Here is a 25,985-nt window from a genome sequence, read left to right on the forward strand (position 1 = left end):
ATGTAGATGGAAAAAACCACAACTAGGTAAAGTGATAGACAAAGGCCAGCATATATCACATAGAAATGTTATACATTCCTAGATTTTAAAAACCACACTTATAACTATGCTATAAGCCTAAAAGCAAAGGGTACATCCGTGCTAAATTACTGCTGGTATCAGTGAGAAAAAGTTTTAAAATTGTATGTTTGTTTTGGCTATGATTGCACGGAAACTTGCAAATTTGGCAGGTGATTCCACTTGAAGCTACAAATTTGGCAATGATTTTTCGAACCCATGGACTTGTCTTTATAAGAGCACAATAGAATGCAAGCTCCACAGGGCCAGATGTAACAGAATGCAAGCTCCACAGGGCAGATGTTTGTGTTAGTTTTGTTTCTTGATTTATCCCATGCAGTTATAATTATTCAAAAGATAAAACAAATACAATATGAATGTGAATTAAATTAGTAATCAAACACAGGAAGGAAGGAAGGAAGGAAGGAAGGAAGGAAGGAAGGACGGAAGGAAGAGAGGGAGGGAGAGAGGAAGAAAGAAAATGAACGACACAGTTTACAGGGTTAAATTTCCATGCCACATATTTCTAAACATTGATCATAAAAGACTCAGTATAATATCTTCTTTCCCCCCAAAAGAAGCAGCCTTTTGCACTCGAGGGTTCTGCATGAAGTTATGTAGGCGAGGCAACACAGCTCTTTCCCAGGATATCCTTCCCAGAATAGTTGTCAGTCTTTGAACTTGAGGTACCACAGAAGTTTCTGCCACTGTTAAAATCCAAAAGTCAGCATCCAGGAACAAACCAACTTGTACTGCAAGTTGGCAGGAATAAGGTAAGGATCAGGAGATATTCCTTAAAGCAAGAACATATCAGTCTTCATAGGAGAATCAAAGTCCTTAGTAAAAGAATGTGATAAGAGTCTTATCTTTTAGTAAGTACATAGATCACTCGCTCTCGTATCCATTTCGTCCTCACCCCATAAATGATGGGGTTGAGAGAGGATGGGATAACCAAATAGAGATTAGCAACAAGAATGTGAATGTAATGTGGAATATTGTGTCCAAATCGATGAGTAAGGAAAGAGAAGACTGAGGGGATATAGAAAACACAAATGACCCCAACATGAGAGCCACATGTGCTTAGGGCTTTTAGCCGAGCCTCATGTGATGGGAGGTGGAAGACAGCACGGAGAATGTAAACATATGAGACGAAAATAAGGACCAGGTTCAGGAGAAAGAGGGAGACCACAAAGAGTCCATAGATAGCATTGACACGGATGTTTCCACAGGACAATTTTGCAATGCCCATGTGCTCATAGTAGGAATGGGCTATTATATGAGCCTGACAAAATGGTAACCGGTAGACGAGATAGATTATAGGGAGTGTAAACAGAACTGGACGTATTACAATGCACATAGTGATGCCCACCAGCACCCGGGATGTCAAGATGTTTGTGTAGTGAAGTGGATTGCAGATGGCCAGGTAACGGTCAAAGGCCATGGCCATCAGGACCTCAGCCTCCATGCCAGTGAAGGCATGGATCAGAAACATCTGGGCCACACAAGCTCCAAAGTCAATCTCACGAGCATCAAACCAGAAGATACCCAGCAAGCGAGGCACAGAGGTTGTAGAAAGGGCCAAATCAGTTGTGGAAAGGATGGCCAGAAAGTACAACATGGGCTCCTGGAGAGTCTGTTCTGCCTTGATGACTAGCAGAATGGTAACATTGCCCAGCAAAGCCACAAGGTAAACAGAGCAGTAAGGCAGGGAGATCCACATATGGACGTCTTCCAGACCTGGGATTCCAACCAGAAAAAATGTGGCTGGGTGAAAAGTGCTCCTGTTGCCATGGTATACCATCCTGCACTGCATTGTTCTGAAGAGGTGAAGCTCCTTCTTCTTTTGGGGGAAAAACAAAGGGGAAAGAGAGAGAGAAAGAGAAAGATCAGATGAAGCAGTTGCTAGCATAGCACAGCAGCCAGCATAGCAGCAGCTAGCATATTAGTTGCTAGCATCAATTTCTAGCTCTGCGCTTCAGCACAGAATTGAATTCACATTTACTATGCAAGCAGGCATGTTCAGAAGCTCCCGTACTGAGTCATTGCCTTAGCCATTTATACAGACCAGGGCATGGTGAAATTCAGAATTTTCATTCTGCTTGTTGATTGGGTTCTAATTCTATATGTGGAGATTTGCAACAACCTTATTGAGGATTTCTAATAATTAATACTTTCCACTCACTTTAAAAGCAAATAATACATGATTTTACTCTGGAATTCACCCTCTGTTAAGTAACATTGGAAATATCAAGACAGCACATAGGGTCATGTGAATACAACACACAGACCCTCAAAAAGTCATTAAGTGATTCATAAGAAAGTAAATCATAAGACCTCATGTACATAGGCACTTTCACAATAAAAACCTAAATTATTTTATAGACTGGCCTTGAGATACATATATAAAAACTCTGACCCAAGCCCAGTAGCCTCTCAGACACTGAATCAGACTATAAGAAACATCAGTTTCTCAGAAAAGTACTTGTTCCTGTGATGCCTGGCCAGAATTAGACATAGTAATTGTTTATGACCTACAGGCTTAGGATTTTCAGGTGGGAAAAAGATAAAGACTGTGTAATGCCATTTTCACACTTTTGTGTTTTATCTATAGCACACCAGGTATTCTTACAGCACCTGTTAATTTTACCTTTGCTAATTTTTCCTCTACTATGGAGCCAATACTTATTTGTCTCTCCTTCTACCAGTTCAAGATGCTGGATATGTGGGTAGAAGACAACGCAGACAATCTCAGATGGTATTTGCGCTAGAGAAATTTTTGTTTGTTTGTTTGTTTGTTTTGTAGTTATCTTGGATAGCATTGTGTCAGCCGAAAAACAATCAACTTTTGCAATAGTCTAAAAGCAATGAAGAAAAATACTTAAGTAATACCTTTAAAATGCTGCAAATAAACCAAGTCACTCAAAATGAGCTAAGGAGGCTTGTCCTGGGGTCTTTGGTACAGCAGTTGTAATTCAAAATAAAGTTAAAAGATCCTTACTTTCATCTTTGGCATCGTTTCACTTTCTAATCTTTTTTAATTATCTTTTTTTAATACAGTAAATATATCAAGGCAAAAATAACTTTTTTGAGGTGAAGCTCCTTCTTCTTTTGGGGAAAAACAAAGGGTAAAAGAGAGAGAAAGAGAAAGAGAAAAATCAGATGAAGCATTGCTAGCATAGCATAGCAGCTAGCATAGCAGGTGCTGGCATCAATTTCTAGCTCTGTGTTTAATCACGGAATTGAAGAGTAAAACTCTTCGTGCTTTTGAGATTATTCCAACAGAGAGAAAACAAGTGCAGCAAAGTACACTGACTCTTATTGTGTTGTATAAAAACACTGATACTCTGGACAATTAAAATATAATTGCTCAGCAGAAAGATAATGACAGCACCTAGGCTATAGATTTAAGGATTAAATCTAGGTGCCCACTCTCAAAAGTAGGTCTCCACTACCCTCACCATAGTAACTGATTTAACCTAATGCAATTGGTAGGACAACATTTTAACTTGGATATTCAAGACAGATTTCACACATAATATCTAAAATTTAGAACATAATTTATACATATTTTAGGCATCTATTATTTAATGCACACATAATATGTTTATATATTACGATTTCATACATTACATATTAAAACAATATACAACTTTTTTCCCTGCCTGGTGCAGGTCAGCCACATAGTCCAGTTCTCAGTGTGCACTGCCCATGTATCTCTCCATGCACCGACGCGCCTGCTCACCAGAAATCAGCAGCTGATTCACCTCATTCTTCTATAGGAATCAACACTGACACTTAACACTGGGCAGCACAGTACTTAGTCCCTTTTCTGAGTAGCACTTGGAAGTGTGCTAATATTAGGTTTCTAGCACCTCAGGGATATTATAAGAATACATCTAATTTTAGTCTGTACTTTAGACAGAGCTCTGGAATTGAGTCCTCAGAGACTGCTCACCAACTCCTGGGTGCTGCTCTAGAAACACAGAATAGCTCAAGGAACATAGAAGCAAGCTGATGTGTATGTAATACAATTTCAAGAAGTGGGACTAAAGCACTGTCTGGTTGTCATTTATACTTGATACACGTAACAACAGATAATTGCATCTCTACCTAATTGTGAATATGTGACCCAATTCTGTAGGTCTGTTTCATACAGAATATACTGGTCAAATTCCTCTCCAACATTTTGACTAATATAGTAGGCTTTCTGACTTAAACTATTTCTCTTCACTGATGGTTTTTTCAGACCAAATATAACTGACTTGAATTTCTCTAATTAGCATAAAAACACAAAGTCATTATCTTTTGTCCATTGTGTTTTCTGTACATGAATTCTCAAAACCAACACCACCAAAATTTTACATATACAACTTTTAAAACTCCTATTAATACATACCTAAAATTTCAATCCTGGAGTCTGATTGCTGGTGTACAAATACTGACTTTGTCACAACCAAGCTGTAAGATTTTAAATGACTTATGTATCATTTCTACATCTCAGTTTCCTTATCCATAAAGGGGAATAATAATAGTATTTCCTTCACTGGGTAGATTTGAGATACAATTTTTTCTGAGGCATTTAGAACTTTGTCTTATACACAGTAAATCATCAGTTATAGTAATTTTTAAACTATTGTTATTGTTAATTTATATTTTAGCTCTAAAGGAAAACTTCATGGATGTGATTATTGCAAAACAAATTGAGGAAATTTATACTGCCAATTATGTAGCCATTTTTCTTCTTAACGGTGACAATGTGAAACATGTTCTCTCTAATCTTAGACTCAAATACGTGTGTGTGTGTGTGTGTGTGTAGTTCCTATTAGAATGTGGTTATTTGGAGTGAAAAATTATATCTCTTTATTACACAGTTGAGGTTTCTGAGAACCTCCTTAAGACAGCACTACTTAAGCAAATAAGGCATTGAATTAAAAGCACGTGAAGTAATATTCTTTATCTGGCCTTGTCTGTCTTCTCCATTATTCCATATCAACGTTTCATTAATGTCATCTCCTCCAAATTTACAATTTTTGCATTCTTGTATATATGCAATGATATATTCTCTGGGGTCCAATCAGGTCTTCACATCTAATTAAAATTAATCTTAAGACATTTACTCAGAGGTGCATTTTTTTCTGTGTGTGAATGAGGAAGCATCTGAAGTTGAGAGCTGCTAAAATATCCTGGAAACAAATGGGGAGCTAACCTTAAGAGCAAGATGAGATATAGAATTTTAACACCAAATATTAAAACAAAATTGATCCTCATTACATGGTTTAGTTATACAAACAACTCTTATATAAAACTGAACCAACATCTTTAATGCTGTGAGAGTCAATTCATTTCCTTTGAATGTCTATATTATCTTTTCAAAATATATAATATAAATTATCCCGACAGATACAGATTTAATTTTTTTATTGGACACGTCCCTCACAGTGGCACCAGTTCTATAGTTCTACTCTGAACTGCTTGCACTTATGTGTCTTGCTGAGAATACCTTTTATTACTCTTTGGTTTTGGAGCCATTGTTCCTCAAACCTCCTATCTTCCTATTTTACAGATAACCTTGCAATTTTTCTGGAACAAATCTTTAAGTAAGTTCCAAAAGTAAGATGAATGGGAGGTACAGTTTCAAAACTTTGTGTCACTAAAGAGTGCTTTGCCCTCAACCTCTATTAATATTAGCATTATTATCAGTTAAATTGTATCCCCTGAAAATGTATATGTTAAAGTCCTAAACCCTCATTACCTCACAAAGTGACCTTACTTGGATTCTTTTTTTTTTTTTTTTTTTTTTTTTTGGTATTGTTGTTGTTTTATTTTGTGGTGAGGACACTTAACATGTGGTCTGCCCTCAACAAATTTTGAACTTCACACTGCTATATTGTTAACTACAGACATTAAAATTATTCATCTATCATAACTGCAACTTTGTACTCACTAAGCAACAAGTTCCCATTTTCTCCAGACCCTTAACTTCTGAAAACCATTATTGCCTTATTTGCTTCTATGAGTTTCACTAGTATAAAACCTTCATTTAAAGTAGAATCATGCCACATTTGTCCTTCTGTAACTGGATTATTTCACTTAGTGTAAGACCCTCATGTTGTTGCAAACAGCAGAATTTCCTTTTTTAAGGTTAAATAGTATTCTATGCATATACAACAATTTCTTTAAAATCAATAAAATAAAAGTTAAATAAAATGGAGAAAATTGACAAAGTAGAAAGTTTGTTCTTTGAATAGCTTAATAAATCCGTAAAATTTTTAACAGAACTGATCATGAGAAAAGAGAGAAAATACAAAGTTTATACTGCTAATGCAAGTAGGAGCCATCACTACAGATCTTACACACATTTACATATTTAAACTATATTACAGTGAGTACAATGTGGAATTTTTTTGCATTACACTATATATCATAGTTTAAATGACATATTGTTTCTAAATATACCTTCAGAATTTAAACAAGAAAGACAAAATTGGATCATTGCTCAACTAAATATTTAATTCATAATTTTTTAAAAATCACTCAAAAAGTCTTTAATCTGAAAGAGTGTCATTTGCGATTTTATCTCAACATTTACAAAGGAGCTAATACCAATACAGTACAAATTCTTTGAGATCATAGAGTATTTCCCAACTGGTTTCATGAGTGATAACTAAACCAGTCAATTATATTCTGAGGAAAGGTAATTAAAGACTAACATGTCTTATAAGCACAGATATAAATATCCTTAAAAATTATCAAATAGAATACAGTGATGTATCAAGAAAATAACACATTGCAAACAAGGGAAGGCTACTCTAGTACATAATTTGTTTTAAAAAATTATTGTACTTCTTCACACTGCCAAAGGTACAAAAAAAGATCACCTTAATATATAAAATTTAAATATTTTTATCATCTTAATAAAATTTTTATACTAACATTTTACTTTTAATTTTTTGGTATATTGTAGGTGTATATTTTTATATATATTTGGATACAGGCATACAATGCATAACAATCACATCATGGTAAATGGAGTATGTATCACGTCAAGCATTTATCATTTATTTGTGTTACAAACATTCAAATTATTTTATTTACTTTTAAGTGTATAATAAATAATTGTTGACTGTAATCATCTTGTTGTGCTATGAAATACTAGATCTTATTCATTCTAACTATAATTTTGTAGCCATTAACCATTTCCACTCCCTCCACCACTACTATTTTGTAAGATTTCTGAGTAAACTAGAAACAGATGGTAACTACCCTAATTTTACAGATATACATAAAAATAATACAGCTAACATTATATTAATGAAAATGTATTCAATATTTCTCCTGTAAAGTCAAGTAAAGTCAAAGGTGTCTTATAAATACTTCTATTCAGAACTGCACTAGATGCCCAAAAAAGTGTAATACAGTAAGAAAAATTATAGAAAAAAAGATGAGAATTTGAAAGAATAAAGTAAAAGTGTCTCTATTTACTTATATGATTGTATATATGATATTCAAAATGCATATATATTTTTTAAAATCTGAGTAATATTCAAAAATACATTGAACTTTAATATTCTTAAAAACAATGTAGAAATTAATTTGAAAATACAATTTACCAAGTAATTGCAGGTATATACCTGAGGTATTGCTCCTCACAAGAGGGCATCAACTGCAGGGGTCTGCCCGCAGACCCTGGCCCAAAGGACGGATGAATAAAATGTACATTGACACACAGATAATCTGTTATGCCAGTCCTGCTAAGTGTCCGACCACCTGCACACCAAGAGAGGTTTGTCACTGCAGCTGGCCTTTAGAAGCTCACACTCCAGGCATTTATTTAGTATACAATTAACAACAGAAGCTCTGAGTCAACACACTCATGGATAATTAACATGGTTAAGAGAGTAGTTCTAGGAATGATTAAAACTCAGGTAGGGTGGTTTAAAGTAAATACCATTGGGGGCAATTTCCCTGGTTGACCTCCCACCGAGAGGGCAAGGGTAAACAGACTTAACTGGGGAAGCCTCTATTGTCCCTGTCCCTAGTATTTACCCTAAGACCTAATGCTCTAAGGTAAGAACCGGCTGCCTTCAGCCTGTTTGATTATTACAAGCTATGTAACCTTTTGGCCTTCCAAAAAGGTTTGTGACTATTCCTTATAACGTTGCCTAACATTTCCCTTTAATATTTCTGCCAGCATCCTGAGTGAATCACAGCATATACCCAAATGAATATAAAGTGTTCTACCATAAAGACACATGCACATGTGTACACTGCAGCAGTATTCACGATAGCAAAGAATGGAATCGACCTAAATGCCCATCAATTGTAGACGGATAAAGAAAATGTGCTACATACACACTATAGAATACTGTGTAGTCATTAAAAAACAATGAGATTATGTCCTTTCCAGCAATGTGGATGAAGATGGAGTCCATTATCCTAAGCAAGCTAACACAGAAACAGAAAACCAAATAACAAACATTCTCACTTAAAAGTTGGAGCTAAACATTGAGTGCATATGAACACCAAGAAAGTAACAAGAGACACTTGAGTTTACTTAAAGGTAGAGTGAGGGAGGAGGGTGAGGACTGGAAAACTACTTATTGGGTACTATGCTTATTACCTGGGTGGTGAAATAATCTGTACACCACAGCCCTGTGACATACAATTTACCTATTTAACAAACCTGTACGTACATTCCCAAATATAAAATGAGAGTTAAAAATAAATTAACCTAAAATATAATGTATATAGCATAAAAATCAAATATGTAAAAACTAACCAAATACTTTCAACATATTGACCCTGGAAACATGAGAACATTACAGGGAATTCCAAAAAAATGTAGATAAATAGATGGATATACTATGTCCATTGATTGAATTACTGTGTTCTTAAGATGTCAGTCTTCCCAAATTAATTTAGCAGTTCAAAACAATTCTAATGAAAATCTTGGTAAGTTTTATAGAATTTGACAGCTTGATTGAACCTATAGAATATGACTCATAGAACTGGTAGAATTTGACTTATAGATTGAACTTACAGAATTTGATAACTTGATGTGGAATGCAAAGATCTAGAATACTCGAGGCAGCTTTGAAAGAAATAAAAGAGAATATCATGATTTATTCATTTATTTTATGTTTGTTTTTTTTTTGGGGGGACAGAGTCTTGCTCTGTTGCCCACGCTGGAGTACAGCAGTGCCACCTTGGCTCACTGCAACTTCTGCCTCTTGGGTTCAAATGATTCTCCCACCTCAGCCTCCAGAGTAGCTGGGACTACAAGTTTGCACCACCACACCCTGCTAATTTTTGCATTTTTAATAGAGACGGTGTTTCACCGTGTTGGCCAGGCTGGTCTTGAACTCCTGACATTAAGTGATCCACCCACCTTGGCCTCCCAAATTGCTAGGATTACAGGCATGAGCCACCACACCCTACCTCTGCCAAGTTTTAGTATCAAAATAGTCCTACCCTCATAGAAGGAGCAGTCCCTCCTCCTTAACTCTTTGGAGTAGTTTCAGTAGGAATGATACCACCTCTTTTTTGTACATATTGTAGAATTCTACTGTGAATCCATCTGGTCCTGGGTTTTTTGGGGGTTGGTAGGCTATTTTTTACTCACTCAATTTTCAAGCTCTTTATTGATCTGTTCAAGGAATCAATTATTCCTGGCTCAGTATTGGAAGGGTATAGGTATCTAGGAATTTATCTTTCTCTTCTAAGTTTTCTAGTTGTGTGCATAGAGGTGTTCATAGTAGCTTCTGATGTTTACTTTTATTTCCGTGGAGTCAATGGTAACATCCCCTGTGTCATTTCTAACTATGTTTATTTGGATCTTCCCTTTTTCTTCATTAGTCTAGCTAGTGGCCTATTTTATTAATTAAACAAAAAGTCAAATCCTGGATTCATTGATCTTTTGAATGGTTTATCATGTCTCAATTTCCTTCAGTTCAGCTCTGATTTTGATTATTTCTTATCTTCTGCTAACTTTGGGGTTGGTTTACTCATGGTTCTTTAATTCTTTCAGTTGTGATGTTAGGTTATTCATTTGAGATCTTTTTAACTTTTTGATGTGGGCAGTTAGTGCTATACATTTCCCCCTTAACGCTGTCTTAGCTGTGTCCCAGAGATTCTGGTATGTTGTATATTTTTTACATTAGTTTCAAAGAACTTCTTGAGTTCTGTCTTAATTTCATTATTCACCCAAAAATCATTCAGGAGCAGATTGTCTAATTTTCATGTAATTGCATAGTTTTGAGCAATTTTTTAGTCTTGACTTGTTTTTATTGCACTGTAGTCCAAAAGGGTGTTTGGTATTATTTTGGTTCTTTTGAATTTTTTTGAGAATTCTTTTATGTCCAGTTGTGATGTTGATTTGAGAGTATGTGCTATGTGACAATGAGAAGAGGGTATATTATTTTGTTTGTTTTGGGGTGTAGAGTTCTATAGAGGCCTATCAGATCCATTTGGTCCAATGTTGCATTCAAGTCCTAAAAATCTTTGTTAATTTTCTGCATCAATGATCTATCTAATAATGTCAGTAGAGTGATGCAGTCCCATTGTTATTGTGTGAAAGTCTAAGTCTCTTTGTAATTTTCTAAGAACTTGCTTTATGAATCTGGGTGCTCCTGTGTTGGGTGCATGTATATTAAGAATAGTTAGGTCTTCTTTTTGAATTGAACATTTTATCATTATGTAATGCCTTTCTTTGTCTTTTTTTTTTTTTTTTCAAATCTTTGTTGGTTTAAAGACTGCTTTGACTGAAATTAGGTTTGCCACCCTGTCTCTGTTCTGATATCCATTTGCTTGGTAGATTTTCCTCCATCCCTTTATTTTGAGCCTATGGGTGTCATTGCCTGTGAGATGGGTCTCTTGAAGACAGCATACCACTGGGTCTTGCTTTTTTTTTTGTAATCCAGCTTGCTAGTCTCTTCCTTTTAAATGGAGCACTTAGCCCACTTACATTCAAGGTTAGTATTGATATTTGTGAATTTGTACCAGTCATTGTGTTCTTAGCTTGTCGTTATGCAGGCTTGTTTATGTGTTTGCTGTATAGTGTCACTGGTCTGTGTACTTAAGTGTGTTTTTGTATTGTCTAATAATGGCCTTTGCTTTCTATATTTAGTGCTCCTTTTAAGATCTCTCGTAAGGTGGGTCTGTTAATAACAAACTCCCTTCACATTTGCTTATCTGTAAAGGATCTTATTTCTCCTTTCTCAGGAAGATGAGTTTGTCTGGAAATGAAATTCTTGGTTGAAGATGTTTTTCTTTAAGAATGTTGAATATAGGTCCCCAATATCTTCTGGCTTGTAGGGTTTCTGCTGAGCAGTTCACTGTTGGCACAATAGGGGTTCATTTGTAGGTGACCTGCCCTTTCTCTCTAGCTGCTTTTAACATTCTTTCTTTCATTTCAAACTTGGAAAATCTGATGATTATGTTTCTTAGGGATAATCTTCTTGTGTAGAATCTTGCAACGATGCTCTGCATTTCCTGAATTTGACTGTTGGCCGCTCTAGTGAGGTCACAGATGTTTTCGTGGATGACAACCTGAAATATATTTTCCACGTTTTTGCCTCCTAGATATCCGTTTCAGGAATGCCAGTGATTTGTAGATTTGGCCTCTTTACATAGTGCCATATTTCTCAGAGGCTCAGAGGCTTTGTTCATTTCTTTTCATTCTTTTTTAAAATTTTCTCTAATTGCCTTATTTCAGAGAGCCAGTGTTCAAGTTCTGTGATTCTTTCCTCAACTTGATCTATTATGTTCATAATACTTGTGTTTGCATTATGAAATTCTTGCAATGTGTTTCTCTACTCTAACAGATCATTTAGGTTTTTTTTTTTTTTAAACTGGATATTTAATCTGTCAGCTCCTGTATTCTTTTATTATAATTCTTTCCTTGGATTGAGTTTTGCCTTTCTCCTGAATGTTGATGATCTTAATTCCTATCAACATTTAAAATTCTATTTCTGTCATTTTAGACAACTCGGCCTGGTGAAGGACTCTAGTTGGAGAACATGTGTGATTGTTTAGAGGACATTAGACATTGGCCATTTGAGTAGCTAGAGTTCTTATATTGATTGTTTCCCATCTCTGTTTGTGGGTGTCCCTTTAACTGCCATATAGGCTGAGTAGAGTCAGTGTAATTATTTTCTGGATATTTCCAGAGGGTTGAGTCTTTGTGCGGTGTCTTCATTTGTAGCATACTTCCTGTATGGAAGTTGGTTTTACAGGGTGGTATGTTAGTGAGCTATTTTGGTGTTTAAGCTTTGTGTTGTGATCCAGTAGGTGATACTTAGGTGTAATGGTTTCCTCACAGCTGCAACTGTGCTCCTTCTCAATGCTCTGAAAGTGTGGGCTCCTCTTCCACTTGAGTGCTAGCTGTAGATAGCAGCTTGGCACTCTGAGGCTGCTTCCCCCCAACTTGGAGGCATCAGAGGCAGGGATCTTAGTAGTGGCTGTGGCTGAGGGTCTTTTGCCTCTCTCCTGGAGGCTCCATCCCAGAGAGAAGCAAGTCAGCAATTGCTCAGTGCAATCAGCCTGGGATGGGTGGTCTGTGCCGTGGGCCCAAGCCAGGGGTTCTCTGCCTAGTGATGAGCCAGGGGGTGCTTGGGGTTCATGGGAGATGGACTGGCCTTTTCTCCTTGGGTCAACTGCAGGTTGTTGGAGGTGTGGATAATGCACTCAGGGTCTTTGTACCTTCATTAGTCTGAGGGTAGCAGGGGTACTATTACTGCAGAGACTGTGGCAGAGAAGCTTACATTTGCCCCTAGGACTTCCACCTCCAAGAGATGCAGAGCTGCTGTTACTGGGAGTGTTCAGCTGGTGGGGTGGGGCAGATGCACTGCTGGCATGAGCTTCAGGCTCCACTTGTTGGAGAGCAGGGGATTGGGGGTCACTGGGAGGAGAGACTGGTGTCTCTGTATGGTGACTGTAGTGTGCTGTAAGCTCAGATATAGCCCTAAGACTCTTTGTCTCCTCTCAAGAAACAGGTAAGAAGGGATAGAATCACTGTTGTGGCAGTGGCAGAGGGACTATTAGATGCCTCTGTAAACCTCTCTCCAGGGAAACTCCAAGCCTATCAGTGGGTGTTCTCAGCTGTGGGTGGGGACAACTGTTTTGCAGTCATGATCGGGGGGCTCTGCCAGGTGAAAAGTGGGGAGTGGGTGTTGCCAGAAAAGAAAGACTAGACTCTCTCCATACAGTGTACTAGTAGTGCCAGCATAGGGAGTAGGCCCTTTGTTTCTTCCCCAGCCCAGAGGATGTTAGGGTGGTATCACTGCAACCATAGTAGTGGAGGGATTGTGGGATGATTCTGGGATTTCCTCCTCAGAGAAATTCTGGTCTGCCATTGATTAAGGTAATCAGGTTGGGGCAGGGTTCTTATTCTGGAGTCGCAGGTCAGGAAGCCTTGCCCAGTGAGGATAGGTGAGAACTAACACCTGCATAGTGAAAAGTCTGGCCACTTTTCTCTGAGGTGGTTGGCTTATTCTGGGGGTCTGGACCAGCCCCTGGTCCCCATGGATTCTCCATAGCCTGGATACAGCAAGGGTACAAGATGCAAGACAAAAAAGATGGCAACCCATCCCTCCCACAAATGTGTAGTGGTAGTTGTGTTAATCCATTTGATTGTAGTAATAATTACAATATATATGCATCTACTAAATCATCACATTGTACGCATGGTGTATGCATAATGCTTGTCAATTATATATGGCAGAAAAAAATTATCTAATTCCACATTTGCTACAAGATACAGCTTTAGAATTAAAGATACAAGCTGATTGAAAGCAAAAAAATGAAAAGTATATATCATGCAAATAGCAACCACAAGAAAGCTGGATTGGCTATTCTAACATCAGACAAAATAGAGTTTAAAACAAAAATAAATAGTACTGGAGATAAAGCAGGTCATTTTACAGTGATATAAAGGTCAACTGTAAAGTATGGGAAAATATGGAAAATATGGGAAATATGGGAAAATATTGCAATTATACATGCAGGTATCAACAGAGCAGCAAAACATATGAAACAAAAATGGACATATATGAAGGAAGAAATAATTCGAAAATAATAGTTGAAGGCATTTTTAAAATTTTACTTATTTATTTGCTTATTTATTTATTGAGAGACAGGGTATCATTCTTTCACCACAATGGTAGTGGTGCAACTGTAGCTCGCTGCAGCCTCAAACTCCCAGGCTCAAGGAATTTTCCTGCCTTAGCCTCCTGAGCAGCTGGGACTACAGGCATGTGCTACCATGTCAAGCAATTTTTAAAATTTCTTTTTAATTTTTTGGTGGAGGCAGGGTCTTGCTATATTGCCCAGCTGGTCTTGAACTCCTAGCTTTATGATTTCCTCCCACTTTGGCCTCCTAAAATGCTGGGATTACAGGCATGAGCCACCATGCCCAGGCCAAAGACTTTAATGGATAGAAATAGATTGTAATAACAGACAAAAATAGATAGAATAACTAGACCAAATATCAACAAGGAAGTAGAAACATGAACAACACCATATAGCACTTCATTCAACAATAGAATACACATTTTCTGTAAGTGCACAGGGAACATTTTCCAGGATAGACCATATGCTATACCATAATAAAATTGCAATGCATATAAAAGGACATAAATAATTAATAAATAAATAAGAATAAAGTATATTCTTTGACCACAAAGGGATAAGATTAAAAATCAGTAGCAAAAATCAATTTCAGAAACTCACAAATATGTCAAAAGTAAACACCACACTACCACAATAATCAAAGAAAAAAGGGAAAAACTGTGAGGAAATAATACATTGACACTTTTATAATTTAAACTTTTATTTTAATAAAAACAGTGGCAAAACATGTCAAAATTCATAGTATGCCTCTAAAGCAGTTCTTACAGTGAAATTTATCATTGCAAATGCTTGTGTTAAGGATGAATAAAGATATCAAATCAATAACCTAAACTTCCACCTTAAGACTCACAAAAGAAGAGCAAACTACACACATGGAAGGAAGTAAACTTTAAAGATTAGACCAGAAACCAATGAAATAGAGGATAGAAAAGCAAAAACAAAATGAATAAAACAAAAAGCTTTTGGTTTTATTAATTTTGTTGATTTGGAAAGATAAAATTGACAAACATTTATCCACATTGACCCAGAATAAAAGGGAAAATCAACTTAAATTACCAGAAAAATTAATTAAGGGAAGGCATTATTACAAACATTATAGAAATTAAAAATCCAAAGAAATACTATAAAAATCATATAAATACTTAGATAAGATGGAGAAATTCCTAGAAAGATGCTAGCTACTGAAACTGACTTCAGTAAGTAGAAATTCTGAATGAACCTGTACAAATAAAGATATTGAATTAGTAATTTCAAAACAAAAATTACCAAAATAGATGAGTTTAGATTTGGATTATAATCCAAGGTATAAAATAAACACCTGGAAGTCATTATTAATATAAACAAATGATTGAGTTAGAAAAAAGGGAAAAATCTCTCACACAATAATTTCAAGTAGATAATCTGCCCTTATGGTTTCCCACTCTTTCAGTGTAGGCTTTGCAAAGTGACTTCCTTTAAAAAAGTACAGTATGGAAAAAGGGACTTTTAAAAAGAAAAAAGGTTAAGCTGACAGTGGAGAAACACAACAAATACTACCCCATTCACATGAATAAAGTCATCATCAACAGTGATGTCATGTTGCTAGTATGCATTATTGATATGATGCAATAAAAATGATATTATTCCTCTGTGGTCTTATAACTTACTCTAATAATGAGAAAAGCATCAGAAAAATCCTGATAGAGAACATTTTACAAACTGCCTATTAATGGTCTTCAAAAATGCCAAGGTAATTGAAGACAATGAAAGAAGACTGAGAAACTTTTACAGTCAAGAGTAGTCTAAAACACAGGATGGCTAATGTAATGTTATATCCTGGGTTGGATCTTGGAGTACAAGAAGAATATTTGGAGAAAAACTAAAAAAAAAATTCTGAATAATATTCAACTGTGGTTAATAAATTATAATTGTTGATTCACCAATTGTGAAAAGAATACTCTACTAATATAAGATGGTAATAATAGGAGAAATTGAGTGCAGGATGTTAGAGAACTCTGTACCACATTTAAATTTTTCAATAAATTTAAAACAACTGAAAATAAGGTCGCTTTAAAAGAAAAGCATGGTTAATAATGCAAAGGAAAATGGAAGTTTAATCAAGATGTGAATGTTGAATTTAGTAACAAGTAGAGCACTAGAACCATCATAAGCTGCAAATCAGTGGAATCATGAAGATGAAAATCAGACCACAGCAGATTCAGGTTTGAGTGGGAGGTGACGAAGTTGAACTAATGAGTATATACAATTTTTTGAGTATACTTTCTTGTGCTATATAAATTAAAAACAGATATTTCAGTTGATCATTTTAATTGAAAACAAAGTCTTCTTAGTATAATATCTCAAAATTTTCTAGTAATTAAAATCTGTATCTACATGAATCTCATAATTAAAGATGAAGAATATAATCACCAAAAAATATGTTAAGCATTTCAGTGCAGAATGCCATTGGGAACATAGAAAAGGATGACCAGGACAGTGTATGTACGGGAACATGGGAAATAAACTGTATTCCTTCTTGCTCAGCTTATAAGGAACACATTTTAAGATGTAGAATGACTTGAGATTGCCATAAATAATTGAGAAATGTACTGAAAACCCAGGTAGAAAAAATGGACAATAGTCTGGATCTCATAGTTTGTCTACTCCTCATAGAAAGCCCTCTGTAGATTCCTACATACAAAATCATCACTGTTTCTGCTTTATTCCAATTGGTCCAATTAATTTGCTCCAACTTTTCTTTCTTCTACACTTCTAAAAGTCTGCTAAGTTTTATTCATTCATCATCCCTTTTTGATATGAGATTTGCCAGCTGGAAATATATTTTTTTCCCTGAACAGGAGATCAAAACTTGTATTTAAAAATTTTTTGTATTAGGTTAAAAAGTCTAGGAAAACTTTTGAAACCTAAATCTTTCTCAGATATATTGAGGGCCTTCACAGTGTATAATGAATAACTTCACCATAAAATATAACTACACCTTTATTCTCTCTATTGAAAATATACAGATTTACAATTATTGAGGTTTAGGTCCAGTATCTTAAAGTCAAAATATCATTGGTAATATGTGAATTCTAAATTCCACATTATATGAAATCTTCTCACAAATATAAGGGGAATGGAGGGAAAGATATGTTTCAGAATCTCTGTCATCTACGCTTCGTGTTTCTTGAATTTCTTGAGGATTCTGTCACGAATCTGCTTGGTCTTAACACTGTAGACAATGGGGTTCATGAGAGGTGGAACCAGCAAGTAGACATTGGCCATCAGCGCATGGACAATTGGGGAAGCATTCTGTCCATAGCGATGGATCATAGATAACCCAATCATTGGTGTATAGAAGGTGAGTACAGCACAGATGTGGGAAATGCAAGTATTGAGGGCTCTCACTCTCTCTGCCTTGGAGGCTATACTCAACACTGTGCCCAGGATAAGGACATAGGATAGGAGGAGAAGCACTGAATCAAGTCCCATGGAACAGATGACCACCATGAGGCCATAGATGCTGCTGACTTGACAGTTGGATACAGTTGTCTTTATGAGGTCCTGGTGCAGGCAGAAAGGGTAGGACAGAATATTGACATCATGATATTGAAGCTTCTTCAAGAGGAAGGAAGCTGGAAAGACCAGAGCCAAGGCCCTTCCAGCAATTGCCAACCCAATCCCAATGATTACATCATTGGTTAGGATGGCTGCATAGCGCAATGGTTCTCAGATTGCTATAAAGCGGTCAAAGGCCATAGCCAAGAGTACAGCTGACTCGGTAATTGAGAAAACATGAATGCAGTACATTTGGACCAGACAAGCATTGAAGGAGATCTCCTGCACATGGAACCAGAAGACACTGAACATGGTAGGCAAGGTAGTGGTAGATAGGCCCAGGTCAGTGAATGCCAGCATTGACAGAAAGTAATACATTGGTTGATGGAGGGAAGACTCGGTTCTGATAATGAAGAGGATGGTAATGTTCCCGGCAATTGAGGTGGCATAAATCAAGAAGATGGGGAGGGAAATCAAGTCATATCTGCTTTCAAGGCCTGAGAGGCCCATTAGGAGGAAGCGAGGGTATAAGGCAGAACTATTGAAGACAGACATTGTGCTAATGGATGAACCTAGAGTCTAGGTGAGGAAACAGGAATATGGAAAATTAGGGTAAAAGTCAAAATTGTAACAAGAAGCAATACTTTAATTTATGCTGCTGTGTGTTTAATGGTTTTGATCATGTCTGTGTTCATTATATCTAATTACCCCACCTGTTATTTATTATTTTACCGATTAGTTTTCTTCACTGTGCATTTATTGAGGTTTTTTGTTTGTTTGTTTGTTTGGTCTTGCTCTGTCGCCAGGCTAGAGTGCAGTGATGCACTCTTGGCTCACTGCCACCTCCGCCTCCCGGGTTCAAGTGATTCTCCTGCCTTAACCTCCCGAGTAGCTGGGACTACAGATGTGTGCCACCACGCCTAGCTAATTTTTATATTTTTAGTAAAGACAAGGTTTCACCATGTTGGCCAGGATGGTCTCAATCTCTTGACTTTGTGATCCCCCCCACCTCAGCCTCCCATAGTGCTGGGATTACAAGATCATTTTTTTTAGAGATGGGATCTCACTATGTTACCTAGGCTAGCATCAGACTCCTGTTCTCAAGCAATCCTCCCAACTCAGCCTTCTGAGTAGCTGGAACTACAGGTGCACACCACTGAAACTGAGAACATACTTTATTAAAGGAAATCTGGTAGTGTTAAAAAACAGAGAAATATGTAAGAAATGACATCAACTATGTACAAACTAGTGGACAGATAAGTTAAAATTAAGAGTTAAACATTTTGAAGTTGATATTGAAAAAAAAAGAAAATAAAAAAAAAACACATGATTTAAAACACAGAAGAGACAACTAACCCCATCCAGGCAGGTCAGGGAAGATGTATTGAAGGAGATTCTTAAATTAGGTCTCAAATGACAAATACTAGGGGGATAGTATAAAAGAGCCATGATGTACATCCTGTACTGATTAAAATCCATGTAAATACAGTAAGATATTAGAGAGTATTGCAAATGTAAGTCACTACAATTGAGTAAAGCTATAGGATAGATGGCTCTTCATATGGTTCTTGAAGCTAAGGTTAAAAAGAAGTGAACCTGAATTTCTGAAGGAACTTGTGTGTAAATATGAGAGCATGGATATAATCTTAGAGGACACAATGTGCTCATTGTAACAATAAACAACATGACCAGATTTATAATATATCTATGTCAAAATACAATCAACGTTAAGAGTGGTCTAAAGGCTGACAAGAGAGAAGGCAAGGAAACCTGTTAGGAGACTATTGTAGTCATTAAAAGAAGTGGATGAAAGTGAAATCTAACCGTGGGTATTATGAGGAATGAATAGTACATGGGAAGAAAAACATAATGTCTGTAACGTAGATCATCATATGCTAAGAGTGAGAAAAAGAAAGAAATCCAGAATAGATTTATTTATTTGATAATCTTTTTCCTGTCATTTATTAAAACAAACAAAAGACCTGCCTAGAGATTTAGTGAAACCAGTGGGCCAGATAATTCCTGTTTGGTTATGATAAATTTGAGGTGTGTGGAAGAGATAGTGATATATTTTCTATAAAAACAAAGAACACGGCCGGGCGCGGTGGCTCAAGCCTGTAATCCCAGCACTTTGGGAGGCCGAGACGGGCGGATCACGAGGTCAGGAGATCGAGACTATCCTGGCTAACACGGTGAAACCCCGTCTCTACTAAAAATACAAAAAACTAGCCGGGCGATGTGGTGGGCGCCTGTAGTCCCAGCTACCAGGGAGGCTGAGGCAGGAGAATGGCGTAAACCCGGGAGGTGGAGCTTGCAGTGAGCTGAGATCCTGCCACTGCACTCCAGCCTGGGCAGCAGAGCAAGACTCTGTCTCAAAAAAAAAAAAAAAAAGAACACAATGCCAAATTATAGAAAGAAAATAAAAGATTTATGTTCTCAGGGCTCAATTACCACAATACATCAGATGAGCTGTAGGAAACAGACAGATATCACCATGAACTGGAGAAGATAGGCATTACAGCAAAAGCCCTAGAAACCTGTTACTTAACATCATAATGGCCACCTGATTCCAGTTATTCTGGGCGCAAAACATCAAGAAAATGTTTATTTAGCATACTTTATTTCCAAGTTTTTCCAAAATTTACATGGTTCATTTTCCAACCTACCCTTCTCCACAAATATAATCACAGTTCATTGTTTCCCCTAATAGACATAATTAATTATAAAATAACAAATTCTGTATCATTCTACAGAGACGACAAATATTGTGCAATCTGGTACCCTTTTCCTTACTTTTTATGAGCAGGTACAAAACGAAGAATAGAGGAGAATTATTTTATGCATTCCCATCCTACATTTAGTGATTTATATACTATACTAGTTATAGAAAATGATCTTTATACACCTCCTTCACTTTCCCAGATTTTTATGTTATAAACTTCTGGTCTGCTTCATTATTGAACACTATGTTATCACTTTGGCACTCTCACATAATTATGCTTTCTTTCTTGATACCCACCATCAAATCTTTCAGCAGTCTTCAGCATCTCTGTCCTGCCTAGGCACACCAGGTCTTCCCTCTTAAATAACTCTTCCCCACTTCTTTTTATGAAAGTGCCTAGCTTAGGGTAGTCATAATCTCACTTCCCTGATAGATGTAGACACAGGCACCCAACTCTCAGTAGCTACGTCTCTAGATTCAGAGAAAGTCAGCTGACAGTTATTATTTACTACCTCTTTGGAAAGGTTACTAAACCCCTTTGAGTATAAACAAACAGGCAATTGTATTACTTTACATACTTTATATAATACTTAAGAGATTCAAGCAAACGTATGTAAAGTGCCTGGAACAATATCTAAGATTTAGGAGATACTTTGGACTTAAATGAAGCAAATTGTTAATTAAGATGCTGAAGTAGCCATGCTCTTAAGCATATCAGCCAAACACAGCAGTGACACAAAAGCAGGTGCTGTCTGGAGTACCCAAGTTATCACATGTAAAGATGTTACCTCCCATGGCTTCTCTTAAGAATTATCTTGTACAGACTAGTAGACAGAGAGCTAAAATTAAAATTTCCTTTTTCCCTCTTAATATTGTTAAGTGTGTATGCTATATGTAACACAAAATAGACGAGGCACTCAAATCATCAACTTTATGATCATCAACTTCAGTTTTAACATTACAGGTTTTAGTTAATATCAGGTAGTAATATTTTGAGAAAACAGATATTTCAATACATGGGTTTCCACTATAGGTGCTATCTGTGCCTAGAAGTGAGTTTGCAATGGTAATTCCTTCCCAGAGTTCTTCTGAGCAACTTTCGAAGGGACTAGTCTGATTCCTTTGGAGGAAGGTAAATCTGTACCTCTGACCTATTCTAGAACAGTTATTTCACATGAGTAGAAGTCATTCCTACTTTTTGACCTTTACTTACACTTCCTAGATTCCTCAAATATATAATGTAGTAATCTCTTACCCATTTTTCTCACCTCAAAACCTTCCTGCAGGCACACCTGAGCCCTCAAGTGCAGACGCCTCACCCTACTGCAGGTTGGCTGGGTTTCCAGTCTGTCAAGCTTAGAGACTGCCTGTAGGTTAAGAAAGTCACTGAAGATGGGCATAGAAGAATAATAAAATACACAGTGTATCCTAAGGCAGGTAGTCCTTCAAGGAAGCATAGATGTCCTGAGTAAGGCATCAGTCTCTTCCTCAGTAACTCCAGAGCCAAGATAAAGCTTTTTTGCCTTTGATATTCTTGACTTTATCCAGCTGGGTGCTTTATCAGCACTACTTGCTTTAACTACTCTGGCCTGTTTGCCCATCTTCACTAGCCCGTTCCCCCAGGACCACTCTTTTTTTTTTTTTCATTACAACCTCTAGGGGGAATAACTAACATCAGTGCTGAAAGAGCTATTTATCCTGCTCCAGGACAAGAGATGGTCATGCCAGCTTCCCAATCCAGAAGTCCAGATTAGGAAGTAATTGAGAAGTATTCTGAGGATCATGTGATAAAGATGTAAAACAATGGGCTTAGTCAGTCAGAATGATGTATAAAAAAAGTTTGCGCTCTAAGTAAACAGATACAGCATTTGCTAGCCCTTGTATGCTGAGAAAATTATTCTGTATTTAGGCCAAATTTTTTACAACCATATACTAGGACATACTTTGTTGAACTGTTACAAAAAATATAAAATCATGTGTGTAAAGTAGAAATTCATCACTCAAAAGTCATGCTTATTATAGCACTTGTAAATTATAAAGGGGTATGGGACCCACATGCGGTTGGTCCATAATACCCAATTCTTTTACCAGCCACCGGACAGAAGGGTAAACATTCTACCATCATCATCCTGCAACAACTGCTACTTGCACTGACCCACAAATCTGCCTCTGAGCATTCAATGAAAGAAAAGATGAAGATGTGATATGATACAAAAGGTTACACTCCCATATTATCACTATCTAGCAAAGACATAAATCCCTGCAAAGTATTATTGTAAAGGGTGTGTAATTCACAAATTACACAGGTAATAGAGATGATCATGGAGAACAGGTTTGGCAAACCTCCTTCAATTTAGATGAAAATCCAACATTTTACTTGTCCTCTTTCTCAATTGCACTTCACGTTTGCCACTAAAAAATGTATCTCGGTTATGCCATTGATGTTTCTTGATGTGTTTTTTTCTGATTTTTTTAAAACTCATGATGTAATTAATCTATATGTTCCTAACCACAATATAAACTACCTCTAAGGTCCATCATTTTTGTTTCCATTTTCTTCAGTGCCAGATCAATTCAAGTCATTTCCAATAAAATCTTGATTCAGGAGAAAATGACTTTATGGTGTTTTTTAGGGATACTACAGCTACCTCATACAACATATTTTCTTATCAGTCTATCAAATTTGACTCTTCTAGCATTTTATGTTATGGCATTTTCCTTGTCAAAATCTTTAATGTTTTCACACACTTTTATTAGATTTTTCTAATATTTACAATAGACCACTATTATAATAGAATTAATGGCCGAAACACCAAACACACATCAATCAATTATGTTTGGAGGAAACGTCACATAGTCATTCCACTGTGTGTGAATGTAAGTAGGCCCCATTAACATCTAACATTTTACAGAAATCAAGCATTACAGAAACCTGTGTAATATAGTTTAACCCAGTCTTTTCAAACATATTTTATACAGACAGCATTTATTAACATCTGAAATTTGTGTTCTGCAGAACTCAATTTGGAAATGAATTTCTGGAAAATGTTGGATTTAAGGCAGTGATTTTTAACAAGAAGGATTTTGCCTCAAAGGGGTGTTTGACAATGTCTGGGGTCATTTTCAGTTGTAGTAATTGGGAAAGTGTTACTGGCATGTCATGTGTACTTACCTACAATACTTCTAAACATTCTACAATGTGCAGGACAGTGACTCACAACAGGGACTCATCCAGTCCCACGGCAATAGTGTCAATGTTGAAAAATCCTGTTTTAAGGAGAGAAAAACAAAACTACACTAAAAATTGAAATTCTATGTTTAAATCTGTGGGTAGTATGAAGGCCAAGCACATTAACTCTAGACCAATTACAGTAAAGAACACTGTAAATTCAGAGGTTCTTTACCTTTGAATTCCGATTCTGGCACTTAACTGCCTGTGTGACTAAGAAAACTACTTAGGTCTTTTCACCTCTTTTTCTTCGTTTATGAAATGAGTTTCATAATAATTTTAAGTAATAGAATTTTTGTAAATATTCCATGTGTTAATAAATGTGTAGCATTTAGAATGTATTTAATAATCAATAACAGATAATCAAAAATTGATTCCCTTTTCCTTTAATACAGGGTTGTTTTAAAATTAGTTATTATTAGTATTCTGTGGGTGTGCCAATTCTGTGACCCCATATTTTGAATCCTGAACGGAAACTTCTCTCAAAGACATTGACAAGTATTTTAAAAGGTACATCAAGTTTTATAGTCATTAATTAATTCAATCATAAGATTACTTTCTCTGTATCCAAACTCATGAGTATCAATGAGCCTTTAACCATGACTTGGATTTCCATGCATATATCTTTTAAGAAAGCAAACATTTTTGGAAATGTGTGTCTAAGTTACATTTCACACATTAATTTAATATGTGGGCATTCTGAAATATGCATTTTATCAAATAAACTTGAGTTTTGAGATTTAGCTCTCCTGGCTTTGAAAAGGTAAAACAACTACAAGAAAATATGAACAAGAAAAGCCATTGGCAATCTATCTAATAATATCTTGCACCTTATTTTCACCTCCATCGAGTTGAATAAGACTTAGTTTAAATGGTAATTTCCTCTTTCTTCTTGAAGATTAATCACTGATTCCATATTCCTAGTGTATCAGGGTAACACCATTCTCCCAAATCTCATTCAATCCCATTTTTATCAGTTTTTATTATATAATTATATTAATGGATTTCTTAGTAAAACTTTTATAAACCTTGTTGACTAAGCTGATGAGAAAACAAATAACTATATGTAATATTTAAAAGTAAGATTTCTTTATCAATAAAAATGATTTAAGTGTATTAAAATGGATACATCGAGGTATTTCTTTTTTAGATTTTAATGTCATCCACACTTTTAAAATATCTTGTTATTAATTCATAGTAAAAGAAAGAGTAAGCTAATGTTTGTGTGTGTTTGTGTGTGTGTGTGTGTGTGTGTGTGTGTGTGTGATCTGAGAAGCTCTTGTGTGTTCACAGAAAGACAACATCATCATTGAGCCCAATGCAGAGTTCATGTGGAGGATGCATGCAAGTTGACATGTTAATGGAGAGCAGCATGGTTTAAGATGTGCAAGTCTAATTACTAGTTGGAAATTGTTTAAATTTTATATCCTAATACTGAACATTTCTTAAGGCACGCTCTTAATTATAGAAATGTACCATATATGTGAAACCACCTTTGCAAAAAATATACAGTGGGAGCATTATTGGCAGTGAAAGAGATCTGATTTAACCAACCTCCATTTTGCCTTTATTCTTCAAACTTCCCTTAATTATTCCTGGGCTTGGGTCAAGCTAACTTTGGAAGACATTTATGGTTAAAATAATAATAGCCCTTCCCCAAAACTCAGCCTCCTTTGTAAAGTTAATGAGAGATCACTAGGCTAAGAGGATAGAGGAGCATGAATTCTGCTAAAGTGTAGACATAAACAATTGCCAGCCATTGTTCTGGAGGTCACAAGATTTACAACTTCCGACTTCCTTAATTACTCTTGCAAATAACATCAGTATTTTAAAACCTAGGATTGGCCTTTTGAGATATCTTTTCAGACTTTTTGCATGTCTGATGACCAGTGGCTCCACCTACATGTGCCAACCACTCTTAGGGTCCTACCCAGAAATACTCAAGTTCATGAGGACCATTTCTCATACCCCTGTGATTGCACCCCCAACCAATCAGCAGCAGGCACCCACTGTTTAGCCACCCCTCCTCTTCCTCCAAACTATCTTTGAAAAACCCTAGCCTCCAAATTCTTAGGGAAGCTGATTTGAATAATAATAAAACTCTGATCTTCTAATTAGCTGGCTTTCCATATGTAAAACTCTTTCTCCATTGCAATCCCCTGCTCAGATAGATCAGCTGTATCTGGGCAGCAGGCAAGAAGAGCCCATTGGACAGTTACATTCGCTGAATCTGTTTGTTTATTGAGACATAATGTAGTCACAGGATTCAGTGCCATGAGTGATAGAAACAGAGATTCTTTCCTGAAGGAGTCT

At 36.4% G+C, this 25,985-nt stretch overlaps 1 protein-coding gene and 1 pseudogene across 1 annotated transcript; both read right to left on the reverse strand.

Moving 5' to 3' along the window:
- Positions 1-919: 919 nt before the first annotated feature.
- LOC117081624 (olfactory receptor 52J3-like) lies at positions 920-1,858 on the reverse strand. Its single transcript, XM_033207802.1, has one exon. It carries the CDS (start codon positions 1,856-1,858, stop codon positions 920-922), a length of 939 nt encoding a protein of 312 aa, XP_033063693.1.
- Positions 1,859-17,334: 15,476 nt separating this feature from the next.
- Positions 17,335-18,276, reverse strand: LOC117080533 (annotated as a pseudogene).
- Between the last annotated feature and the right edge of the window lie 7,709 nt (positions 18,277-25,985).

This window comes from Trachypithecus francoisi, unplaced genomic scaffold (assembly GCF_009764315.1).
Source record: "Trachypithecus francoisi isolate TF-2019V2 unplaced genomic scaffold, Tfra_2.0 Lachesis_group8, whole genome shotgun sequence".
Lineage (NCBI taxonomy): Eukaryota > Metazoa > Chordata > Mammalia > Primates > Cercopithecidae > Trachypithecus > Trachypithecus francoisi.